General features: G+C 44.2%; 1 protein-coding gene across 3 annotated transcripts in view; it reads left to right on the top strand.

The window, feature by feature from the left end:
* LOC137439544 (transmembrane protein 181) overlaps positions 1-20,052 on the top strand; it is a 21,129-nt gene extending 1,077 nt beyond the window's left edge. Inside the window, exons 2-17 of one of the 3 annotated variants that reach the window (XM_068135387.2) lie at positions 7,654-7,766; positions 7,921-7,985; positions 8,450-8,543; positions 8,696-8,820; positions 10,657-10,779; positions 10,899-10,979; positions 11,278-11,377; positions 11,595-11,725; positions 11,872-11,963; positions 12,162-12,219; positions 12,305-12,407; positions 12,499-12,583; positions 13,438-13,520; positions 15,098-15,187; positions 19,504-19,607; positions 19,761-20,052. In XM_068135387.2, the coding sequence (XP_067991488.2) occupies positions 7,654-7,766; positions 7,921-7,985; positions 8,450-8,543; positions 8,696-8,820; positions 10,657-10,779; positions 10,899-10,979; positions 11,278-11,377; positions 11,595-11,725; positions 11,872-11,963; positions 12,162-12,219; positions 12,305-12,407; positions 12,499-12,583; positions 13,438-13,520; positions 15,098-15,187; positions 19,504-19,607; positions 19,761-19,946 (1,633 nt within the window). In that variant the 3' untranslated portion in view covers positions 19,947-20,052. Of the gene's footprint in view, positions 1-7,653; positions 7,767-7,920; positions 7,986-8,449; positions 8,544-8,695; positions 8,821-10,656; positions 10,780-10,898; positions 10,980-11,277; positions 11,378-11,594; positions 11,726-11,871; positions 11,964-12,161; positions 12,220-12,304; positions 12,408-12,498; positions 12,584-13,437; positions 13,585-15,097; positions 15,188-19,503; positions 19,608-19,760 lie in introns of all 3 variants that reach the window. The other 2 variants (XM_068135388.2, XR_010986950.2) reach the window with 2 other exon arrangements.

Raw genomic sequence — 20,052 nt, 5'->3', positions numbered from 1 at the left:
GAGAGAGAGGGAAGCGCACAAGTACAACATTTGAGAGCAGGGACATCAGGAGATCTGTCGGAGGGAGAGGGCTTGGGGGAAGGAAGCATGGGAAGGGAGAGGGGTGGGAGAGGTTAAAAAAACAAAAACACATGGACACTGCTAAGACTTCCAAGAAAGAAGTTGGTATTTCAGAAAAGTGGATCTGGGGTGAAATTAAGGGGGAAGGAAAGATAAGTTGGTGGTGAACAGCTGTTTTTAAGACCTAGAGGGAGGAGTGGGATTGAAGAGAGTGAGGGAGTTTGTTCCAGAGGCGGGAGAAAAGAGCAATGAAAGAGTGAAGGTGAGCAGAGAGTCTTGATTTGTTTTGATTTGAATGGAGTTTATTTGTTCATATATACATGTATATATATATATTCTAGCTGAAGTACTTGGCGTTGCCTGGGTAAATTCAATGAAATATATATTTAAATATTTCTTGCATGACAATGACAACACATATTACACGATCACTCCCGGGAAAAAAAATGCAGGCATTGTTTATGCACAAGTGCCAATTGAGGCATGAAGGCCAATTACCTGATTTTAGATATTCAATTTTTTATATCTAAACATAACCCTCGACCTTCCTCTTGATGAGGAAGCTCTGCGATCCAGTTCATCATTTCATGTTGGTCTTGGCACATAAGATTTCCACTTAAGTGTTTTGAAAATCTGGTGTACACTTGCCCTGCTTATTCCAGTCTCAAGAGCACATCCATCACCTTACAGATTTTTGTGGTGATCGTGTGAATTGCTGAAACACCAGAGCATGATTTTACCCACCCGTTGATGAGCGGGACCTCCCATATTGCTTGTACAGTACCGTACGTTTCAAGTTCATCTTGCTGTAATTACCCTCGCAGGAGGAGAGGGTATTGCATTTGGGTCCGTTTGTCTGGTTTGTTACTTGCAAAATCGAAGATTTTTCAAGTATATTGGTCGGTTGCGTTTGTGGTTCTGTCTGTCTGTCTGTTTGTCTCTTTGTCTGTTTGTTTGTCACCGGCCGACAGGTCACAATTCTAAACCGATCGTCACGAAACTTCACCAAGCTGTGTAGGTCGTCCCAATTGAGAAGCCTATTATTTTTGGGGTCAAAAGGTCAACATAGGCCAAAGGTCACCAACTTTGCGAAATTTCTAAAATCCTAAATTTTCATCCGATTGACTTGAAATTTGAAGAGGACTTGCATATCTGGTCACTGAATTCAACCACCAAGTATATTTGAGGTCAACATAGGCCAAAAGGTCAACATAGGCCAAATTTCTAAAATCCTAAATTTTCATCCGATCGACTTGAAATTTGAAGAGAACTTGCATATCTTTTCACTGAATTCAACCACCAATTATTTTTGAGGTCAACATAGGTCAAAAGGTCAACATAGGCCAAAAGGTCAACATAGGCCAAATTTCTAAAATCCTCAATTTTCATCCAATTGACTTGAAATTTGAAGATGACTTGCATATCTTGTCACTGAATTCAACCACAAATTATAATTTAGGTGAACATAGGCCAAAAGGTTAACATAGGCCAAAAGGTCAACATAGGCCAAATTTCTAAAATCCTCAATTTTCATCCAATTGACTTGAAATTTGAAGATGACTTGCATATCTGGTCACTGAATTCAACCACAAATTCTATTTTAGGTGAACATAGGCCAAAAGGTCAACATAGGCCGAATTTCTAAAATCACCAATTTTCATTTGATTGACTTGAAATTCTAAGAGGATTTACATGTATGGTCACTGAATTCAACCACCAACTATTTTTGAGGTCAACATAGGCCAAAAGGTCAACATAGGCCAAATTTTTTAAATCCTTAATTTTCATCCGATTGACTTGAAAATTCAACAGCATTTGCATATTGTCACTAAATAGGGAAACTAACTATTTTTGGGGTCAAAAGGTCAAAGGTCAACCTTACAAAGTCATCATTTTTCATCTGAAAAAATCGTCACTTTTCTTCCTGTTGACCTGAGCTTTGATCAAGATTGTCAATTTTAATCTTGATGAAATGGACAATTTGCTGTGTCAATGGAATTTTTTTTTCTTTGGGGTGGGGGGCAGATTTTGCAAGTATCGTGCTCCGCATGACGTCTTCTTGTTTATTGCAAAATCGAAGATTTTAAAAGTATATTGGTGGGTTGCGTTTGTTATTCTGTTTATCTGTCTGTTTGTTTGTTTGTCACTGGCCTACAGGTCACAATTCCAAACAGATCGTCACGAAACTTCACCAACTTGTAGAGGTCGTCTCAATTGAGAAGCCTATTGATTTTGAGGTCAAAGGTCACAGGTCATCTGGAGGTCATATTTCTAAAATTCGCCATTTTTAATCCGATTGACTTGAAAATTTAACAGTATTTGTACATTGAGTCAATAAATGGAAAGCCCAACGGTTTTTTTGGGTCAAAAGGTCAAAGGTCAACTCAAAGTCAAATTTTCAAAACCATCAATTTTCATGCGATTGACTTGAAAATTGAACAGCATTTGTATAGTGCCTCACTGAATTGGAAAACCAACTATTTTAAGGTCAAAGGTCAACTCAAGGTCAAACTTCTAAAATCATTTTTTCATCTGGAAAATCGTCACTTTTCATCGTATTGACCCGAGCTTTGATCAAGATCGTCAATTTTAATCTTGATGAAATTGACAATTTGCTGTATTAATGGAAACCTTTGGGGGGTGGATTTTGGAAGTATCGTGCTCTGCATGCTTGAAATGCTTGATGGGTTGAGATTGAGACTGGTTGAGAAGAGTGATGGAAATGAATGTAGAAGGAAGTAGAAGACGGGGAAGACCGAGAAAGACTTGGCTAAAGATGGTGGAAGAAGAAATGCGGGCAAGGGGGTTAACAAGGAGAGATGCAGAAAATAGGGCAAAATGGAGAAGATTGTCATGGGGACCGCAAGGCTAACCCCAGCTCTAGCAGGGAAAATGGCCTTTAAAATGCATGTTGTTGTTGTTGTTGTGCTCTGCATGACGTCTTCTTGTTATGTTATTCTGTCTGTTTGTCTGTTTGTCACCGGCCTACAGGTCACAATTCTAAACCAATCGTCATGAAACTTCAAGTCGTAGAGGTCGTCACAATTGAGAAGCCGATTGATTTTGAGGTCAAAGGTCATCTGGAGGTCAAATTTCTAAAATCGCAATTTTTTGTCCGATTGACTTGAAAATTGAACAGCATTTGCACATTGAGTCACTAAATTGAAAATCAACGTTTTGAGGTCAAAAGGTTAAAGGTCAACTCAAAGTCAAACTTCCGAAATCATCAATTTTCATCTGAAAAACAGTCAGTTTTCATCCAATTGACTTGGAAATTGAACAGCATTTGTATATTGAGTCATTAAATTGGAAAACCAACTATTTTTGAGGTAAAAAGGCCAAAGGTCAACTCAAGGTCAAACTTCCAAAAGCATTAATTTTCATCTGAAAAATCATCAATTTTCATCTGATTGACTTGAAAATTTAACAGCATTTGCATAGTTCCTCACTGAATTGGAAAACCAATTATTTTTGAGGTCAAAAGGTCAAGGGGGGTTGGTTTTTTCAAGTATTGTGCTCTGCATGACGTCTTCTTGGTTTTTTTTTGGTTTTTTTTGTATACAGAGTCGAGTCTCGTGAAAGAGCTAACATTTATCAAACAAACAAATCAAACAAACAAGTAAACAAAGTATATAAAAATGGGAGCGGTCGACAAGATGGGGAGAGAAGGGGAGGAAGCACACAAACACAACATTTGAGGGCAGGGACATCGGGAGATGTGTGGGAGGCAGAGGGCCTGGGGGGGAGGCAGGATAGGTATAAAACGAAAGGACACCAAGGACTTCCAGGAAAGAAGACAAAAGTCATCTCAAAAAAGTGGATTTGGGGTGAAATTAGCGGGGGTAGAAAAGATCAAGGTTTTGGATTGGGGAAGATAAGAGATGGTGGTGAACAGCCGTTTTAAAGACCTGGAGGGAGGAGTGGGATTGAAGAGAGTGAGGGAGTTTGTTCCAGAGGCGGGAGAAAAGAGGAATGAAGAAGTGAAGGTGAGCAGAGAGTCTTGATTTTGGCAGTTTAACCATAAGAGGGTTGCAGGCAGATCTTGTGCGACCTGCAGGAATATTTGGGGGACAGAGCCCAGAGAGAGCTGGGGGAGCAAGGCCGGAGAGGAGTCGGTAGAAGACGGAGATACCACCAACCTGCCTGTGGTGAGTAAGTGAAAGGCCCTCTGAGATAGCGTCATCGCGGGAGATTCCAATGATTCTGAACGCTTTGGTTTCAACAGCGTGAAGACGAGCTAGGTGTGAGGCAGGAGCATCAGCCCAGAGGGGAGAGCAGTATTCCATTGAGCTGCGGATGAAAGCCTTGTATGTGGTGAGGAGCTTAGGTGTGCCAAGGAAGGACTTCGCACGACGGAGGATGCCCAGTCGGCGACTGCCTTTGGAGGCCAGCTTGGAAATGTGGTTTTCCCAGGAAAGATCATGGCAGATAGTGAGATCCAAAAGCTTGAGTGACAGAACTTCTTGGAGAGGATTATTCAGAAAGTAGATGGGAGGGTTGTCCAGTCGGTCTTTTCGGAGAGACATCGTAAGAGTGTGAGATTTGTCAGGATTGAAAGACATGTTCCACTTGTTTGCCCAGTCTGTGATTTTGTCCAGGTCTGCAGAGAGTGAGGAGGCTGCAGACTGCCAATCTGAGGGATGAGGAATGGAGCGGCAGAGAGTGGAGTCATCAGCAAAGAGATAGAGAGGATTTTCAAGAGAGTCAGAGAAATCATTGATGAAGACCAGAAAAAGCACAGGGCCCAGAACACTGCCTTGGGGAACTCCAGCCTGAACAGGAAGAGGAGATGAGAGAAACCCATTCAGGGCCACACGTTGACTACGACGACAGAGGAAGTCCGCCAGCCATGCATGGAGATTTCCATGGATACCAAAGGAGGAGAGTTTGGTGAGCAGAGCTGGGTGCCAGACCGTATCGAAGGCACGTGATATGTCGAGGGAGACAGCTCTAATTTCCTGTTTGGCATTGAGGACCTCCATCCATTGTTGAGACAGCAGAAGCAGCATGTCCAGAGTAGAGTGACCTGGTCTGAAACCTTACTTGCAAAATCGAAGATTTTTAAGGTATATTGGTGGGTTGCGTTTGTTATTGTCTGTCTGTCTGTTTGTCTGTTTGTTTGTCACTGGCCTACAGGTCACAATTATAAACCGATCGTCATGAAACTTCAACAAGTTGTAGAGGTCATCCCAATTGAGAATCCTATTGATTTTGAGGTCAAAGGTCATCTGGAGGTCAAATTTCTAAAATCGCCATTTTTAATCCAATAGACTTGAAAATTGAACAGTATTTGTATATTGAGTCACTAAATTGGAAAACCAACTATTTTTTAGGCCGCAGAATTGGCAGCAAACATCGACAGTAGAATGGGCCGTACTGAAGAGCTCAGTGACTTTCAACGTGGCACCGTCATAGGATGCCACCTTTCCAACAAGTCATTTCGTCAAATTTCTGCCCTGCTAGAGCTGCCCCAGTCAACTGTAAGTGCTGTTATTGTGAAGTGGAAACGTCTAGGAGCACCAACAGCTAAGTCGCGAAGTGGTAGACCACAGAATGGACCACCGAGTGCTGAAGCGCGTAGCTCATAAAAATTGTCTGTCCTCGGTTGCAACACTCACTAACAAGAACGAAACTGCCTCTGGAAGCAACGTCAGCACAACAACTGTTCGTTAGGAGCTTCATGAAATGGGTTTCCATGGCTGAGCAGCCGCACTCAAGCCTAAGATCACCATGCGCAATGCCAAGCGTCGGCTGGAGTGGTGTAAAGCTTGCCGCCATTGGACTCTGGAACAGTGGAAACGCGTTCTCTGGAGTGATGAATCACTCTTCACCATCTGGCAGTCCGACGGATGAATCTGGGTTTGGCGGATGCCAGGAGAACGCTACCTGCCCGAATTAAAAGTGGCAACTGTAAAGTTTGGTGGATGAGGAATAATGGTCTGGGGCTGTTTTTCATGGTTCGGGCTAGTTCCCATAGTTCCACTGAAGGGAAATCCTAACGCCACAGCATACAATGACATTCTACACGATTGTGTGCTTCCAACTTTGTGGCAACAGTTTGGGGAAGACTCTTTCCTGTTTCAGCATGACAATGCCCCCATGCACAAAGCATGGTCCATACAAAAATGGTTTGTTGAGATCGGTGTGGAAGAACTTGACTGGCCTGCACAGAGCCCTGACCTCAACCCCATCGAACACCTTTGGGATGAATTGGAACGCCAACTGCGAGCCAGGCCTGATCGCCCAACATCAGTGCCCGACCTCACTAATGCTCCTCTGGGTGAATGGAAGGAAATCCCTGCAGCAATGTTCCAACATCTAGTGGAAAGCCTTCCCAAAAGAGTGGAGGCTGTTATAGCAGCAAGGGGGGGGGGGGGGGGGGGGATCAACTCCATATCAATGTCCATGATTTTGGAAAGAGATGTGTGATGTTCGGGTGTCCACATACTTTTTGTCATGTAGTGTATATGTGCACCAGACTTGGTAGGCATAATGGTTAGAGGGTCCGCTCTGAGTCTGGGAGGTCTTTGGTTCGAATCCTGGCCGAGTCCTACCAAATAATTTAAATATGGTATGTGCTGATTCCTTGCTTGACAAGCTGACGCTCAGCATATTTTTTTTTTTTTTTGTATACAGAGTCGAGGCTCGTGAAAGAGCTAACATTTATCAAACAAACAAGTAAACAAAGTATATAAACATGGGAGCGGTCGACAAGATGGGGAGAGAAGGGGAGGAAGCACACAAACACAACATTTGAGGGCAGGGACATCGGGAGATGTGTGGGATGCAGAGGGCCTGGGGGGAGGCAGGATAGGTATAAAACGCAAGGACACCAAGGACTTCCAGGAAAGAAGACAAAAGTCACCTCAAAAAAGTGGATTTGGGGTGAAATTAGCGGGGGTAGAAAAGATCAAGGTTTTGGATTGGGGAAGATAAGAGATGGTGGTGAACAGCCGTTTTAAAGACCTGGAGGGAGGAGTGGGATTGAAGAGAGTGAGGGAGTTTGTTCCAGAGGTGGGAGAAAAGAGGAATGAAGGAATGAAGGTGAGCAGAGAGTCTTGATTTTGGCAGTTTAACCATAAGAGGGTTGCTGGCAGATCTTGTGCGACCTGCAGGAATATTTGGGGGACAAATAACGCTGGATGGGGCACAGACAAACAATGGCAAATCACTCGGTATAACCTTCTTGGCAAGAAACTATTTCAGCAGCACCAACACTCTGTAAATAGTATCAAATCATCGAAATCAAATTGTTTTTTATTGTTTGTGTGTACCTATACATATGAAACTTCCTGGTGATGTTCCTGTACCTGCCACATTCTTCTTCCCCCATAGAAATTGTTGATGAACCGATAGAGTAATTGTTGTGTTGATGTAGCGCAGGCATGATGTTGTGATGTTGGCCTCCTCTCGTGTTTATTTACATTTATTCGTATAGCCTATAGGTATCATTAAAGAGGAGGGGTGTGTGCACCTGTGTGTGCCTGTCTCTTATGTTTTTTAGGACTGAAGTTTGAAAATGGTTTTTGATATCGATCTTTGCTGCAAACCTCTGATTGCTAACAACGCCTTTGGTTGCCTCTCCCTCCGCAGGACAACCAATTTCCAGACACTGCAGCTGTACACACTGAGACGGTCACGCTTTATTCTGGTCTTTGTCACTTTCTTTGGTGCCCTGTTTATCACCTTCCTCATCGGAGTCAGTGGTGAGTATCAAATGATGTGATGCACAATGGATCAGGTGAGACGGTCTTCACGAAGGTATATCGTTGGAGGTGCATAATGTGGGCCTCACTTGCGATGTCCTTTTGGTTGAAATTATAAAGTATGGAAACGTGTTTAGAGGTTGTTTCGTCCCAGGTCCAGCGATCACCGCTTCAAGCGTTGCCAAGGCGACCAAGCGGCTATATGGCGGGAATCCTAAGGTGACTCCTATATGATTCATGGCTTTGCTTTTTGCTGCGATTCAGAGTTCATTCAGAACCACCACTGATGTGATGTGGTGTTTGTCTTGAAACTGTCACAACTTTAATTTTATCACAACATTCCATGAATAATGGTGGAAGAGCACTCGCTGAAACTGACTTCTGTTTATTCTCATGAAATGACTAATAAGCCTCGTGTTGGTTTAACGGATAAGGTGGCTGGCTTGAGATCTTTGGGTCGTGAGTGTGAGCCCCTGCCAGCCGTTGAATTAACACCAGGTGGGTTGACTCAGCCTGTCATTCTTCTGAGGTCGATAAAATGAGTATCAGCTGACTGGTAATTTGGGGGCACTGCATCAGTGGCGCAGCCGCACCCACAGAAAATGATTCAGCCACAGGCTGCATACGAACCCCCACCACCACCACCACCACATGACTAATGAACGACGTGTCCTGTCCTCCAGAACGCATGGGAGTTTTCCCTTCATTCGCCCATGTTCTCCGCATTTCACCAGCAGGTCTGGCTCCTGTGTCGCGTGCAGCTGCAGAAAGCCCCACGTAGGCCCAAGCCCTGTCATGGCGGCATCTACGCACTTTACGCATTACCAATGATTGGCTTCACTTACTTGTTAATTTAAATTTAAATTTAACTTACTTTTTAACTTAGTTTTTGGGAATTTTTAACTTTTTTTTTTTTTCTTTCCCCTAAGCCGTTCCCCTATCCGTAAAGCTGAACGTGTCCGTTGGCTTGGTCGGCTCCACAAGTGAAGGGAGCAGGGAACTCCTGCAGCGGGACACTGCACAACCTCGAGGGAGGTCGCTACTATGCTCACAGGTAGGAAGATTTTCGGCCGCGCCCTCTAGCACCCCAAGGCGGAGTCAAAAGGTCAAATACCAGAAAATGCTATTATGGGCACATTTTAAACATTTTCCAATGAAACATTGAATGTGCAATCAACATTGCGTGACGCATGAAGTATGTTGCTATTTTTTTGGATCTGACCCTCGGTTCATGCCCCGATGGGTGCAGTGGGTGGGGACTTGGGGTCACAGGGGTCAAAACAGAAGATTTTTTTTTTTTTAAGCTAAAATTTAATATTGGTTAATTCCTGGTGGAACTCTTTGCCATCTTTCAACTTTCCTTAAGGTGGGAAGCGTTGGGATTCACGATGGTACGCAATCGACTTCGCTCTAATTAATAATATTTTAATTGCATCAACACAGACTCATGTCATGGCTTCACGAATGAGGATCTGCTGCTGCAGTGGGTTGAACGACCCTCGCTCACCAGATTGTACAACCAATAATAAGCTTTCGGATTTGCCCCTGAGAAGGTGGGATAAAAATACAGCCAGCCAATCAAAAGAAGCTGCAAAATCTGGCCTCCAAAGCCAGTCGCCGACTGGGCATACTCAGTCGTGCGAAGTCCTTCCTTGGCACACCTGAGCTCCTCACCACATACAAGGCTTTCATCCGCAGCTCAATGGAATACTTCTCTCCCCTCTGGGCTGGTGCTCCTGCCTCACACCTAGCTCGGCTTCACGCTGTTGAAACCAAAGCTTTCAGAATCATTGGAATCTCCTGCGATGAAGCTGATTCCGAGGGCCTTTCACTCACTCACCACAGGCAGGTTGGTGGGCTTTCTGTCTTCTACCGACTCCTCTCTGGCCCTGCTCCTCCACCTCTCTGGGCTCTCTCCCACAAATATTCCTGCAGGTCGCGCAAGATCTGCCAGCAACCCTCTTATGGTTAAACTGCCAAAATCGAGACTCTCTGCTCACCTTCACTCTTTCATTCCTCTTTTCTCCCACCTCTGAAACAAACTCCCTTAAATCCCACTCCTCCCTCCAGATCTTTAAAACAGCTGTTCACCACCATCTCTTATCTTCCCCCATCCAAAACCTTGATCTTTTCCACCCCCACTAATTTCACCCTAGATTCACTTTTTTGAAATACCAACTTCTTTCCTGGAAGTCCTTGCAGTGTCCTTGTGTTTTATACTTCTCTCCCTCCCCCCAAGCCCTCTCCCTCCCACAGAACTCCCGATGTCCCTGCTCTCAAAGGTTGTGTTTGTGTGCTTCCCCTTCTCTCCCCCATCTTGTCTACCGCTCCCCTTATTATATACTTTTTGTGTCTGTTTGATTTTTTGTGTGATAAATGTTTACTCTTTCATGAGCCTCGATCCTGTATACAAAAAAAATAAAAATTTGATCTCACGGTTGGCAGAATAAGGGAAGTGGCATATCGCTTCTTCTTCTTCTTCTTTCTTAGACAGTATATGACTGCAGGTACAGTATTTTATACAGCACAATGCTTGCTGGGGTGTGGCTGTGCCGCTGATGCAGTGCCCTCTGTAGGTTAGAGAAGGAATTTAATTTGCTCAGGGTGCCGGCGATAGCTTGCCTACTCTTCACAAAGGACACCTTGGGATCTTTAATATCCACCAACTAATGCCAGCAGATGGGCCACCTGGTTTAATGTCCTTCCGAGGGACGGCGCACACATTGATGAATCACCCCACCTGTGAAACCCTTGGGTGGTAGTTTACAGCTGGCTCGAGATTATAACTCAGGCTAGAGGTGATGTTATAATGCAATCACCAGTTGTACATCTCTTAGCCCGACACCAATTGAATTGAGATTGTTGTTGTTTTTTGTTGTGGAAACGACAGGAAATGTGTGAGGACGTGGTGATTTTGCACCTTGGTTCAGTGGCGTACACTCGGTACAAGGTCAGCGTCTTAATTGGGGGTCTTGGTGCCGTCTCGATGGAACCTTCTGGAGTGCACTTCATGGTGAGTTACTGCCATGCTGTTGCTGTTTCTGTGGTTTCCACATTCTCTTTGTAGTAGGGAAAGGGAGTGGTGGATGAGCGTGGGAAAACTATAACCGAGATCTCTTGTGCCTCCTGCAGTTCAAAACGTACAACCCGACTTTCACCATGTTGGAGATCTGGTTCCGTTTTGTCTTCATCCTGTGCACGTTCATCGTCATGGTATGACCCAAGACCCCTCCTCTGCTCATCAATGGTTGAGTTTTCCAACTCAAATGGTCTCGCAGCTTAGCTCACCAGTTATAGTTGAGCCTTTAACCAAGAATGGCTATTGGCTGTCTGTATAAACAGACATCAGATGAAGCCTGCATCACGTCATGTGACTGGACTTCCTAATCATTTAACAGTCGGCTAATAATGACGTGAGGTGAAGCTGCAGATCTAACGATGTGATCACGAGTCGCTAATTTGATCAGATTTGTGTACTCGCCATGTATCACTTTGTACTCTCTGCGCACAGTGTGTCTATTGGTGGAAGATGCTCTCCATCCCAATGGCCTTGTGGACCGTGGAACAGTCATGGTTGATGGCTTTGTTGCCTCTACTCCTCCTTTACAATGGTATGGGTCATTCATAAAATGAAGTGCTAGCAACTTATATTCTCTTACTTATACTGTGTTGCACAGACGTGCACTTATTATTACTAACTTTTTCCAAATCGGTTGGAATCGTACATGGCACTTTCACAAGGGACACTTAAACCAGCTGCGCACGGCTGACGATGTTGCATCGTGGATGTGTGACATCACGTACAAATCCCGATGCTTGTCCCAACAGATCCTGCTTTCCCTCTGTCTCTACTCCTGCGACACTGGTCGGCCGCAGTGGTTGACGTGGCATTTCAGACGAGCTTTCTGTCGGCGCTGCTGCTTTTCTGGCTCTGCTCCGCGCATTGCCTGCTTCTTGAGGTATCGACCGATCCTCCCATTATAAAACGCCCTGATGTTGTGGGTGCATTACACAATGGCAGAAAGCCAGCCCCTGTTATGCATCCGAGTAGCCTTCCTAACATTGCCGACCTCTTTTATCTTCATCATCTCTTGATCCCCTGCAGCCCCCCCGGCATCGCCTGCCCTTCTACCTCCCAAAGGTCCTCATCATTGGTCCACTCTGGGCTCTGGCTCTTACTCTTGGCATCTGGAAAATGTACGTTGCTTTTTTATCATCTGCATCATCACCCCTGTCACCTGTTATTGTGATAATCTCTGCCATACATTATCATCTCACACCTGATCCAGATACATCTCTCATTCTCACCTATACTATACCTGTTATGTTGCTTGTTATATGAAGCTTGTGTTAAAGTTGGACAATTCTCGACACGACTTGTTTTTTTTCTCGTAGTGTGAACGAAGGACACGATCCATCTTACCACTCCCAAGTGGATGCAGGTGTATTCTTGGTGAGTTTAAAACGATCAGGTATCTCAGCCTGGATGGTGTATCTAGTGTAGCATGTGACATTTGTGGTGGTGTGTATGCGCACAGGTGATGCGTATAGCATTCTGCTTCCTGGGTGCACTGTACATAGTCTACTTGCTGGCTATGGTAGCAGCTGCCTGGAGGAGACGGCAGCGGCCTGCTCCCAAGGGTGACTGTATAACATGGGTGTTCTCTCATTGGAATTTCTCTCAAACAGCTGTACTTCTCCATATCCAACCCTGTATCTCTTGCACTTCCAGATGAGATGACCATCGTGCAGGTTTTGATTCCCAATTTGCGCCTCAAGTTCCTCGCTGCCCTCACATTCATCGAGTTGATAATCAGGTGGACATGTCTATCCCGCACCTTCCATCCTCCTCCCTCACCCGCTCCCCAAGAAAATAAAATGCTGATCTAATTACCTTAAAAGTGAGATATTCATTCATATTCCCTGAAATTGGAATGTCTGTTAATTTACCCCAAAATTGGGATGTCTTAATGTCCTGAAATTTTCTGAAATTGAGCGTACTATTAATCTTCTCTGAAATTTAATGTCGATTAATCTTCCCTGGAATTATGCCTTGTGTTGGTTTCACGGTTACGTTGGCTGGCTTGAGATCTTAGGGTCTTGAGTGTTTGAGCCCCCGTCGTGCCGTTGACATAACATCAGGTGGGTTGACCCAGCCTGCCATCCTTCCAATGTTGGCAAAATTAGTAAAATGAAATGAGTTGGCAAAAAAAAAGTGTTGGTAATGGGGTAGGGGGTGTCGGGGGATTGGGTATTGCATCAGCGGCACAACCATGCCTCCAGAAAATGTTGCAACCAGCAGCCACAGGCTGCATATGAACAACCACTACCTTCCCTGAAATTGAGATTTTGATCGATTTACCCTGAAATTGGGATGTCTTCATTTTTCCTCAGAAATTGTTGATTAATTTCTCACATCAATTGAGATGATGGAATAATCTCTCCTGAAATTCAGGTATCGTGTATTTTACCCTGCCAGGTTTCTCCCCGAGCATGTTTTAATGCCCGAGTACCACACTACCTTTTCTGAACCCGATTATCGGTCTCGTAATTGTACTTTACATGTCTTCCTGTGGTTTGGCGACAACTCGGTTTATTATGTTTGGAGCGTACCTTGTGAAACAGGGTCTGATATCATGACTCGACTATGTTTTGATGGTTGTGTTTGCAGCCTGACTATTCTCTTCCTCCGCTTTGGCACGCACGTCCTGCAGAACAATTTTGTGGCCGAGCTCTCGACTCACTACCAGAACTATATCCTTTCCTTATGCAGCTGGAGAAACGGATCTCAGTTAATATGGTGAACAGCACTCATCTAGTAAGTAGTGTACGAATCATAACCGACCCTTTTAATGTACAATCGTAAACCACACCCAACCAAATTACAACTCCATATGTGAACATGAGCTAATTGATGCAGAACATTTCCTTCAGGTTCAACGTCCATCAGGCAGATCAATGTCATTTAGGGGGCTCAGAATAAGCCACACAAAGTTTTTTTTTTGTTTTTTTTTATTACTTATTGTTTTTACACTGATCCAACACTCATTGAGGACCTTCTACATATTACAGACAGGACTAGAACGCACTCGGTAGAGCAGATACCTCCGCCAGGCTCAACGGTTTACATTTTGTATTCCACCGAGAGGTTGGATCTGGATTCGGACCTGAACCAAAATCGAATCGGCTTGATCTTGACACCTAAACAAACTCATTCACCAAGTTTCGTCTGAATCCATCCACAACATTTTGAGATATCATGCTATATAAAGTTTTTGGTCCTATCACTCAATGGTGAAGAATCACTTAGAAATTCTAGGATCCGGATTCGGATATTCACCAAAATCCAATCAATTCGGCCTTTTCCCACACCCAACATGTCCACCAAGTGTCGCGCAAACCCATCCATAACTTCTTGAGATATCCTGCTCACAGACAAACAAACAGGGGTGAATAAAAAAACCGTCGTCAACCTTCGTTGGCGGAAGTAACTAGGACATAGGACGACAATGGCCTATGTCACTATACTTGCAAGGCCAAGAGAAGACAAAGGACAAACCAACAGCATTTGGTATTTAACATGCAATTCCAGCATCACCAGGCTCAGATGGCAGTGCCATATCGGATCCTGTGTTGTGTTTCGGAATCCTCATGCGGTGGCATATCAGATCCTGTTACCATGCCTTCGAATCCTATACTGTGCACCGTTCCTACAAATTGTGGCTAAATCCCTTCAACATGCCATAAAAACAACCAGTGAAACAATGTTTAGTGTCATTGGAACTACTTCCCTCTTTAAATGGATGAAGCAACAGGACATTGATGGAGGTAAGCTAACTGCCGTGGGAAGCAAGGAGCATTTCATTAACCCTTTGTGCTCTTTTGCTCCGATGAAGGATTAACGTCAAACGTCAGCTTATCCTTGCTTCCCATGGCGGTTAGTTCAACCTCGATAAACCTCGTGGTTTCATCTATTGTTCGACCCGTCCGCCAACACAAGTCGACAATAGCCTTCCTGAGCAAGATGAGCTCTTTATTTCACCTGTTCAACCTTCTAGGACAGGTTTTCATTTTTACAGAAACTTGCTCCATGAAGGAGTGCAACAAGTATATTGAAGTAATCCATGGTTAATTAACACGCCATTAAAATGGTCATCATTTGCTTTAACTTCATCACAATTGTTTGTGGATTCATCAGAAAACACCTGTTTATTAATTACTTTCCACCGTGGCTCCATATGTGCTCATACAATGTCAACGGTGATGTGACTATCGTTTTTAAATGTCATTTTCAACGCACAAGCAAAACAAACCCTTTAACTAGGGATTACCAGCAGAATTTCTGACGTTTTTTGGAGTCTTGAATTACTACATCTACACGCTCGCATTTGTCTACTGTCCATCAAAGTTCACAAACAGAGGTGAGGTTATTATGATTTGATGAAGAATACCAAGAGTACATGTTAATATAATTGAGCATATATAACTAGCAAAAGTACCCATCGCTTCGCTGACGGATTTAATGAAAGGACATGTACTTCACAATCATCTTTGCTCTATTCACTCCATCATTTGCCTGAGGTCATCTTCCATCTGCTTGGAAGTCAGGTAGCATCACGTTCGTCAACCATCCTTGCCGCTTATAAATGTGAGCAAAAATCACGTCTGCTTTGCAGTGAAGCTCAATGTTGGATTATTTGGTTTGAACCTACAATTACAATGAAACATTTCGAAAATTTCGAATTATTCTCATGCAGATTTCAATGTCACCATTCATAATGTATTATGTCGGTTGGGTAGGGGCATATATAGATTTAGGTAGATCTGCATAGGTTGGACCATCCTTGCCGCTTATAAATGTGAGCAAAAATCACGTCTGCTTTGCAGTGAAGCTCAATGTTGGATTATTTGGTTTGAACCTACAATTACAATGAAACATTTCGAAAATTTCGAATTATTCTCATGCAGATTTCAATGTCACCATTCATAATGTATTATGTCGGTTGGGTAGGGGCATATATAGATTTAGGTAGATCTGCATAGGTTGGTGCTTCGATTGTCGTGCTAGAGAATCTCGATGTAATAAGTTCTGTTAGCCCGGATGTCGGATAAGTTGGGTATGTCTCCCCGCCATGAGGGGGCGGGGCCTGTTAAGTAGTTCTGGGGTTTATGCTAATTCCCCAGTGTCGTCCTCTCTGCGATTTATCTATTGTCCCTTATGGCAACACATCACATACATTAGTTAGGCCCAATAGCACACCACATTAATTAAATCTCCCCTCTCACAATGACTTACGGAAGAACAGACCGGAAGCGGCCGCGTACAACGCCGGCATGAAGGCAAACATCGCACGGGCAGGCCGAGAGCCACGCCCAGGAGAACTCGTGATTGACAGGGGGGAAGGGCGAGTTGGAAGCAGTTCGCTGATTGGAGAGTAAAGGAGGACATGTGATTGGTCAGGGGAGGGTCAAAGCTTCCCCATGATTGGTGGAAAGAGCGACACTGATTGGCCAGCAACCGATGACACCACGGCCAATCAGTGCGGAAGGCGTGAACGAACTACCAACAAGCGACGCACTGATTGGAGGAAAAACACCAGGACGTGAGGAAGGCGCGAAAGGGCAGAAGGAAACGACGGACTGATTGGGAGTGGGAGAGGAAGAGAGCTGACGTCAGAGGACGAGTGATAAAACGACAGGCGAGCCGACATTTTCTCTCCTCGTTTTTGGATTCTTCCTGGCCGGACCTCCCTCTCTCTCCTCCCTTCTTGCTTTCTCTTGCGCTTGGACCTGTTCTTGCCTTTGGACTTTGGTGGAGAGACCAGCGCCGACGATTCTCTTCCCCTGCGTTCACATATGAACGACGAGTGAGGCTTGTGGTTGGAGCGCTGACAAGCGATCGCGCCGAGGGCTGCACCACGCCAACGACCAGGCAGTTCCCACCAACACCAGTGCTGCGTCGGATGAACGTGCTCGATCCCAGACCATCCTTGACGAGGACACACTGCAGACAGATAAGACGCACCCACATCCGACAACGATTTATTTTATTCATCCTTCCAGTGTCTTGTATTTGAAGTGAAGTGTGGGAGCACTCTATTAGAGGGGTTTAGTTATTACCGTCGCGTTCTTTGTTCTCTGAGTCCGGCAATGAAGCCGCATTTACTTTTTGTACATCAACTCCGTTTTTCGTTTGATTTATTGATTTGCAAGGTGAAGACGCCTGCGCGCGTGAAGGTAAGCGGCATTCTCCCCCAAATCCCCCTGCTCGCGTATCGTCCGCCATTAATTGGAAACGCCTCATTAAGCTCGATTGCTATCCGTGGACGCTCTGTCTTAATAGTCGTCCACAGGACAGTATATTATCAAATTGTTTAAACTTTCTTTATACAAAATGATTTTTAATCGATTTGTAATACCACCAGGTGGCGCTATACGATACATTTAATAGAGAGAACTGGGGTCTTCCCCTCCCTCCCCCCACCTTAAACCCCCATTCCCCCAGATATGCTACCCCGACAGAAACCATACTTGGGGTACCCTTGCAATAGGAAGGTAGCTGTGCTACGCACGGGTGGGAACCTGGAATTTCTAAAACAAAACGTTCTGAGAAATTATATGAAACTTACCACCCACCTTAGGGCACCCGCTGGGACACCAGAAGGTTTAGCGGGGCTAACCCCAAAACTGAGGTAGTAGTTTGCGGATGGCCAAACAGACAGTCTTGCTTTATTATATATATGACGAAAACTTCAAAAGTTTTACATCACAAAAATTATATTGTTGTCCAGCAAGGCCAAATATGGTTGCAGTAGATCCCAATTTTTACGGCGTAGCCCATAGGGCAAAGCCGTCTAGAACAGTGTTTGTCTGTCTATGTCTCCTCAAACGTATACCAATCAGAGCTGAGGATCTGGCCACATGATAGGGTGATGTGATTATGTCTGAATGGTCTGATGTCATTACAGCGTATGCGGCTGACTCCACACACCGCCATTTTGATTTATATGCCGTTCATGCCGAATATATTGTCGAACCTGTCATATATCACAATCACCATGCTCTACCTTTACGTTTTTCATTCTGTGTGAAACACAAACAAACCGATTGTTAAAATGACCATCAAATATCGAAAGCATAGGCGTTACGGCTCTTCCAACAAAATAGTACGTATAGGCCTTAGGCTTCATGCCTCACCTTCGGGCTGTTTTGGACAAATTAAGCCCAGGATTCTTAACACAGTTGTGTATCGTTTCAGTAGTATCATTTTCGTAATCTTATTATAATAGAGCAAACGTATATGGTTATGTCGTTATGTATGTTTGTTTGTTTATATGCGACGAAAACGGCTTCTTCTTCTTCTTCAATTACAATTAACACCCTCTTAATTACGTTTAAACTGCTGAGACCCCTCAGACCTTTGATGACCTCTGAAGACCCAAAATACCCTTAAAGACACAAAAGACCTGAAGACTCCAAAGACCCAAAACACCCCGAAGACCCAAAACACCCCAAAGACCCAAAATACCCTTGAAGGCCCAGAGGCTCAAAAAGACCCTGAAGACCCAAATGGCCCAAAAGACCTAAAATACCCAAAAGACCTAAAATACACAAAAGACCCTGAAGACCCTTAAAGACCCAAAATACCCTTAAATACCCCGAATAACAAAAATACCCCAAATACTCTTGAAGACCCAGAGGAAACAAAAGCCCCTGAAGACCCCAAAGACCCAAAACACCCTTAAATACCCCGAATAACAAAAATACCCCAAATACTCGAAGACCCAGAGAATCCAAAAGACCCTGAAGACCCAAATGGCCCTGAAGACACCGAAATGGTCAAAGATGCTTAACCCTCTGAAACGACGTGTAGTGAGGCGCGCGGAGCACACTGAGTCACGCTAGTAGTAATAATAATAATATAGTAAATATGACCATAACACTTTCATCCCAATGTCGTGAATACAAACATGATGGATTGAAGCAGTGTATGGTTCATGAATCGATGATAAGCGGTGTACGAAACTAGCAGCTGCGGAAGTAAGGAATGCACCTGTTTTTTGATAGCATGTTATTAACCCAACCCTTGTGGGGTATATAGATTACAGTAGATCTTCCCTCAGTTCTGTAAGTAAAACTTACCTCACGGATATCGGCATTCCTTCAAATTTCTTTGTTTAATGTCATAAACAGCATTAGCAACTGTTAAAAAAGCTAATCATGTGTGTTTGTGGTTTATATTTTACAAGCCCGACTACGCCGCTGTTAGACTTTGTCTTGTTTTCAAGTGTACAGTGTTTTCCAGAAAAAAAGTATCACTTTGTGGAACTGTCACCCTTAAATTGCCCACAGAATATGGGCCGAGATGGGCACTCGCGCCATTTGGGCGGGCAGGCCGATGCTGGTGTTTGTTGATGTGCGGTAACAAAGTGTGAGATAGTTCAAGGTACCTTTTACATGACAGATCCAGTACCATGGTGGACCATGCCAGCATGGCAGCATGGATGTGCACATTGAATGTAAATGGATAGATTAAGTAATGGGTTGAAGTTGAGCAAACAGCTAATGTGTTGGACAAACTTTCCATGTTGTCCTCGTCCGTGTGCTGAGGTTCTTGGGCACTCGGTCCATCAACCTGTCCTCTAATCCTCAGTACATCTTTAAGGGCCGCCAGACACATTTTCCAAGTTGTTGTCCAAATTGCTGCCTTTTCTGATACTTTTCCGGGTTTTTACAGAGTGGACAGCAAGCGGTGACTCTGTACCAATGCTCCAGAGAGTCTACCAACTCCAAGGACAAATGAAGCATCATGGTAAATCACACGGTGACATCACCATAACGGTGCGTGTAAGCCGTGCGTGGTTTGCTTTGTGCCTACAGGTGGTTTTTGTCACTAAAGCTGTGAAACGATCTCATATGACGAGCTAAGGGAGATCAGGTACTTCGTTCCTGGGCTGGATTTTTAATATAACCGCACGCTGTTTCTCTCCCTAGAGTCGCAACCTTTCATGCATCTCACATCAAGTGATTCCGAAGAGGAGGTATGACGAGGACTGCCACCAGGAACTATCGCTGCAGATACACATCTTGCTTTCAGGACACAATGGGGAGTGTAATGTGCAAGTCACACCAATGAGGAAAACAAAACGTTTTCCGTTTCTACAGACGTTTTCCGTTTAAACGTTTCCGTTTTCTACCCCCGCTAATTTCACCCAAAATCCTACATTTTTTTTTTGAAATACCAACTTCTGTCCTGGAAGTCCTTGGACCCCTTGTTTTATACCTC

This window comes from Myxine glutinosa, chromosome 14, assembly GCF_964187855.1.
Source record: "Myxine glutinosa chromosome 14, kmMyxGlut1.1, whole genome shotgun sequence".
Taxonomy (NCBI): domain Eukaryota; kingdom Metazoa; phylum Chordata; class Myxini; order Myxiniformes; family Myxinidae; genus Myxine; species Myxine glutinosa.
This window is presented reverse-complemented; position numbering and strand designations above follow the sequence as displayed.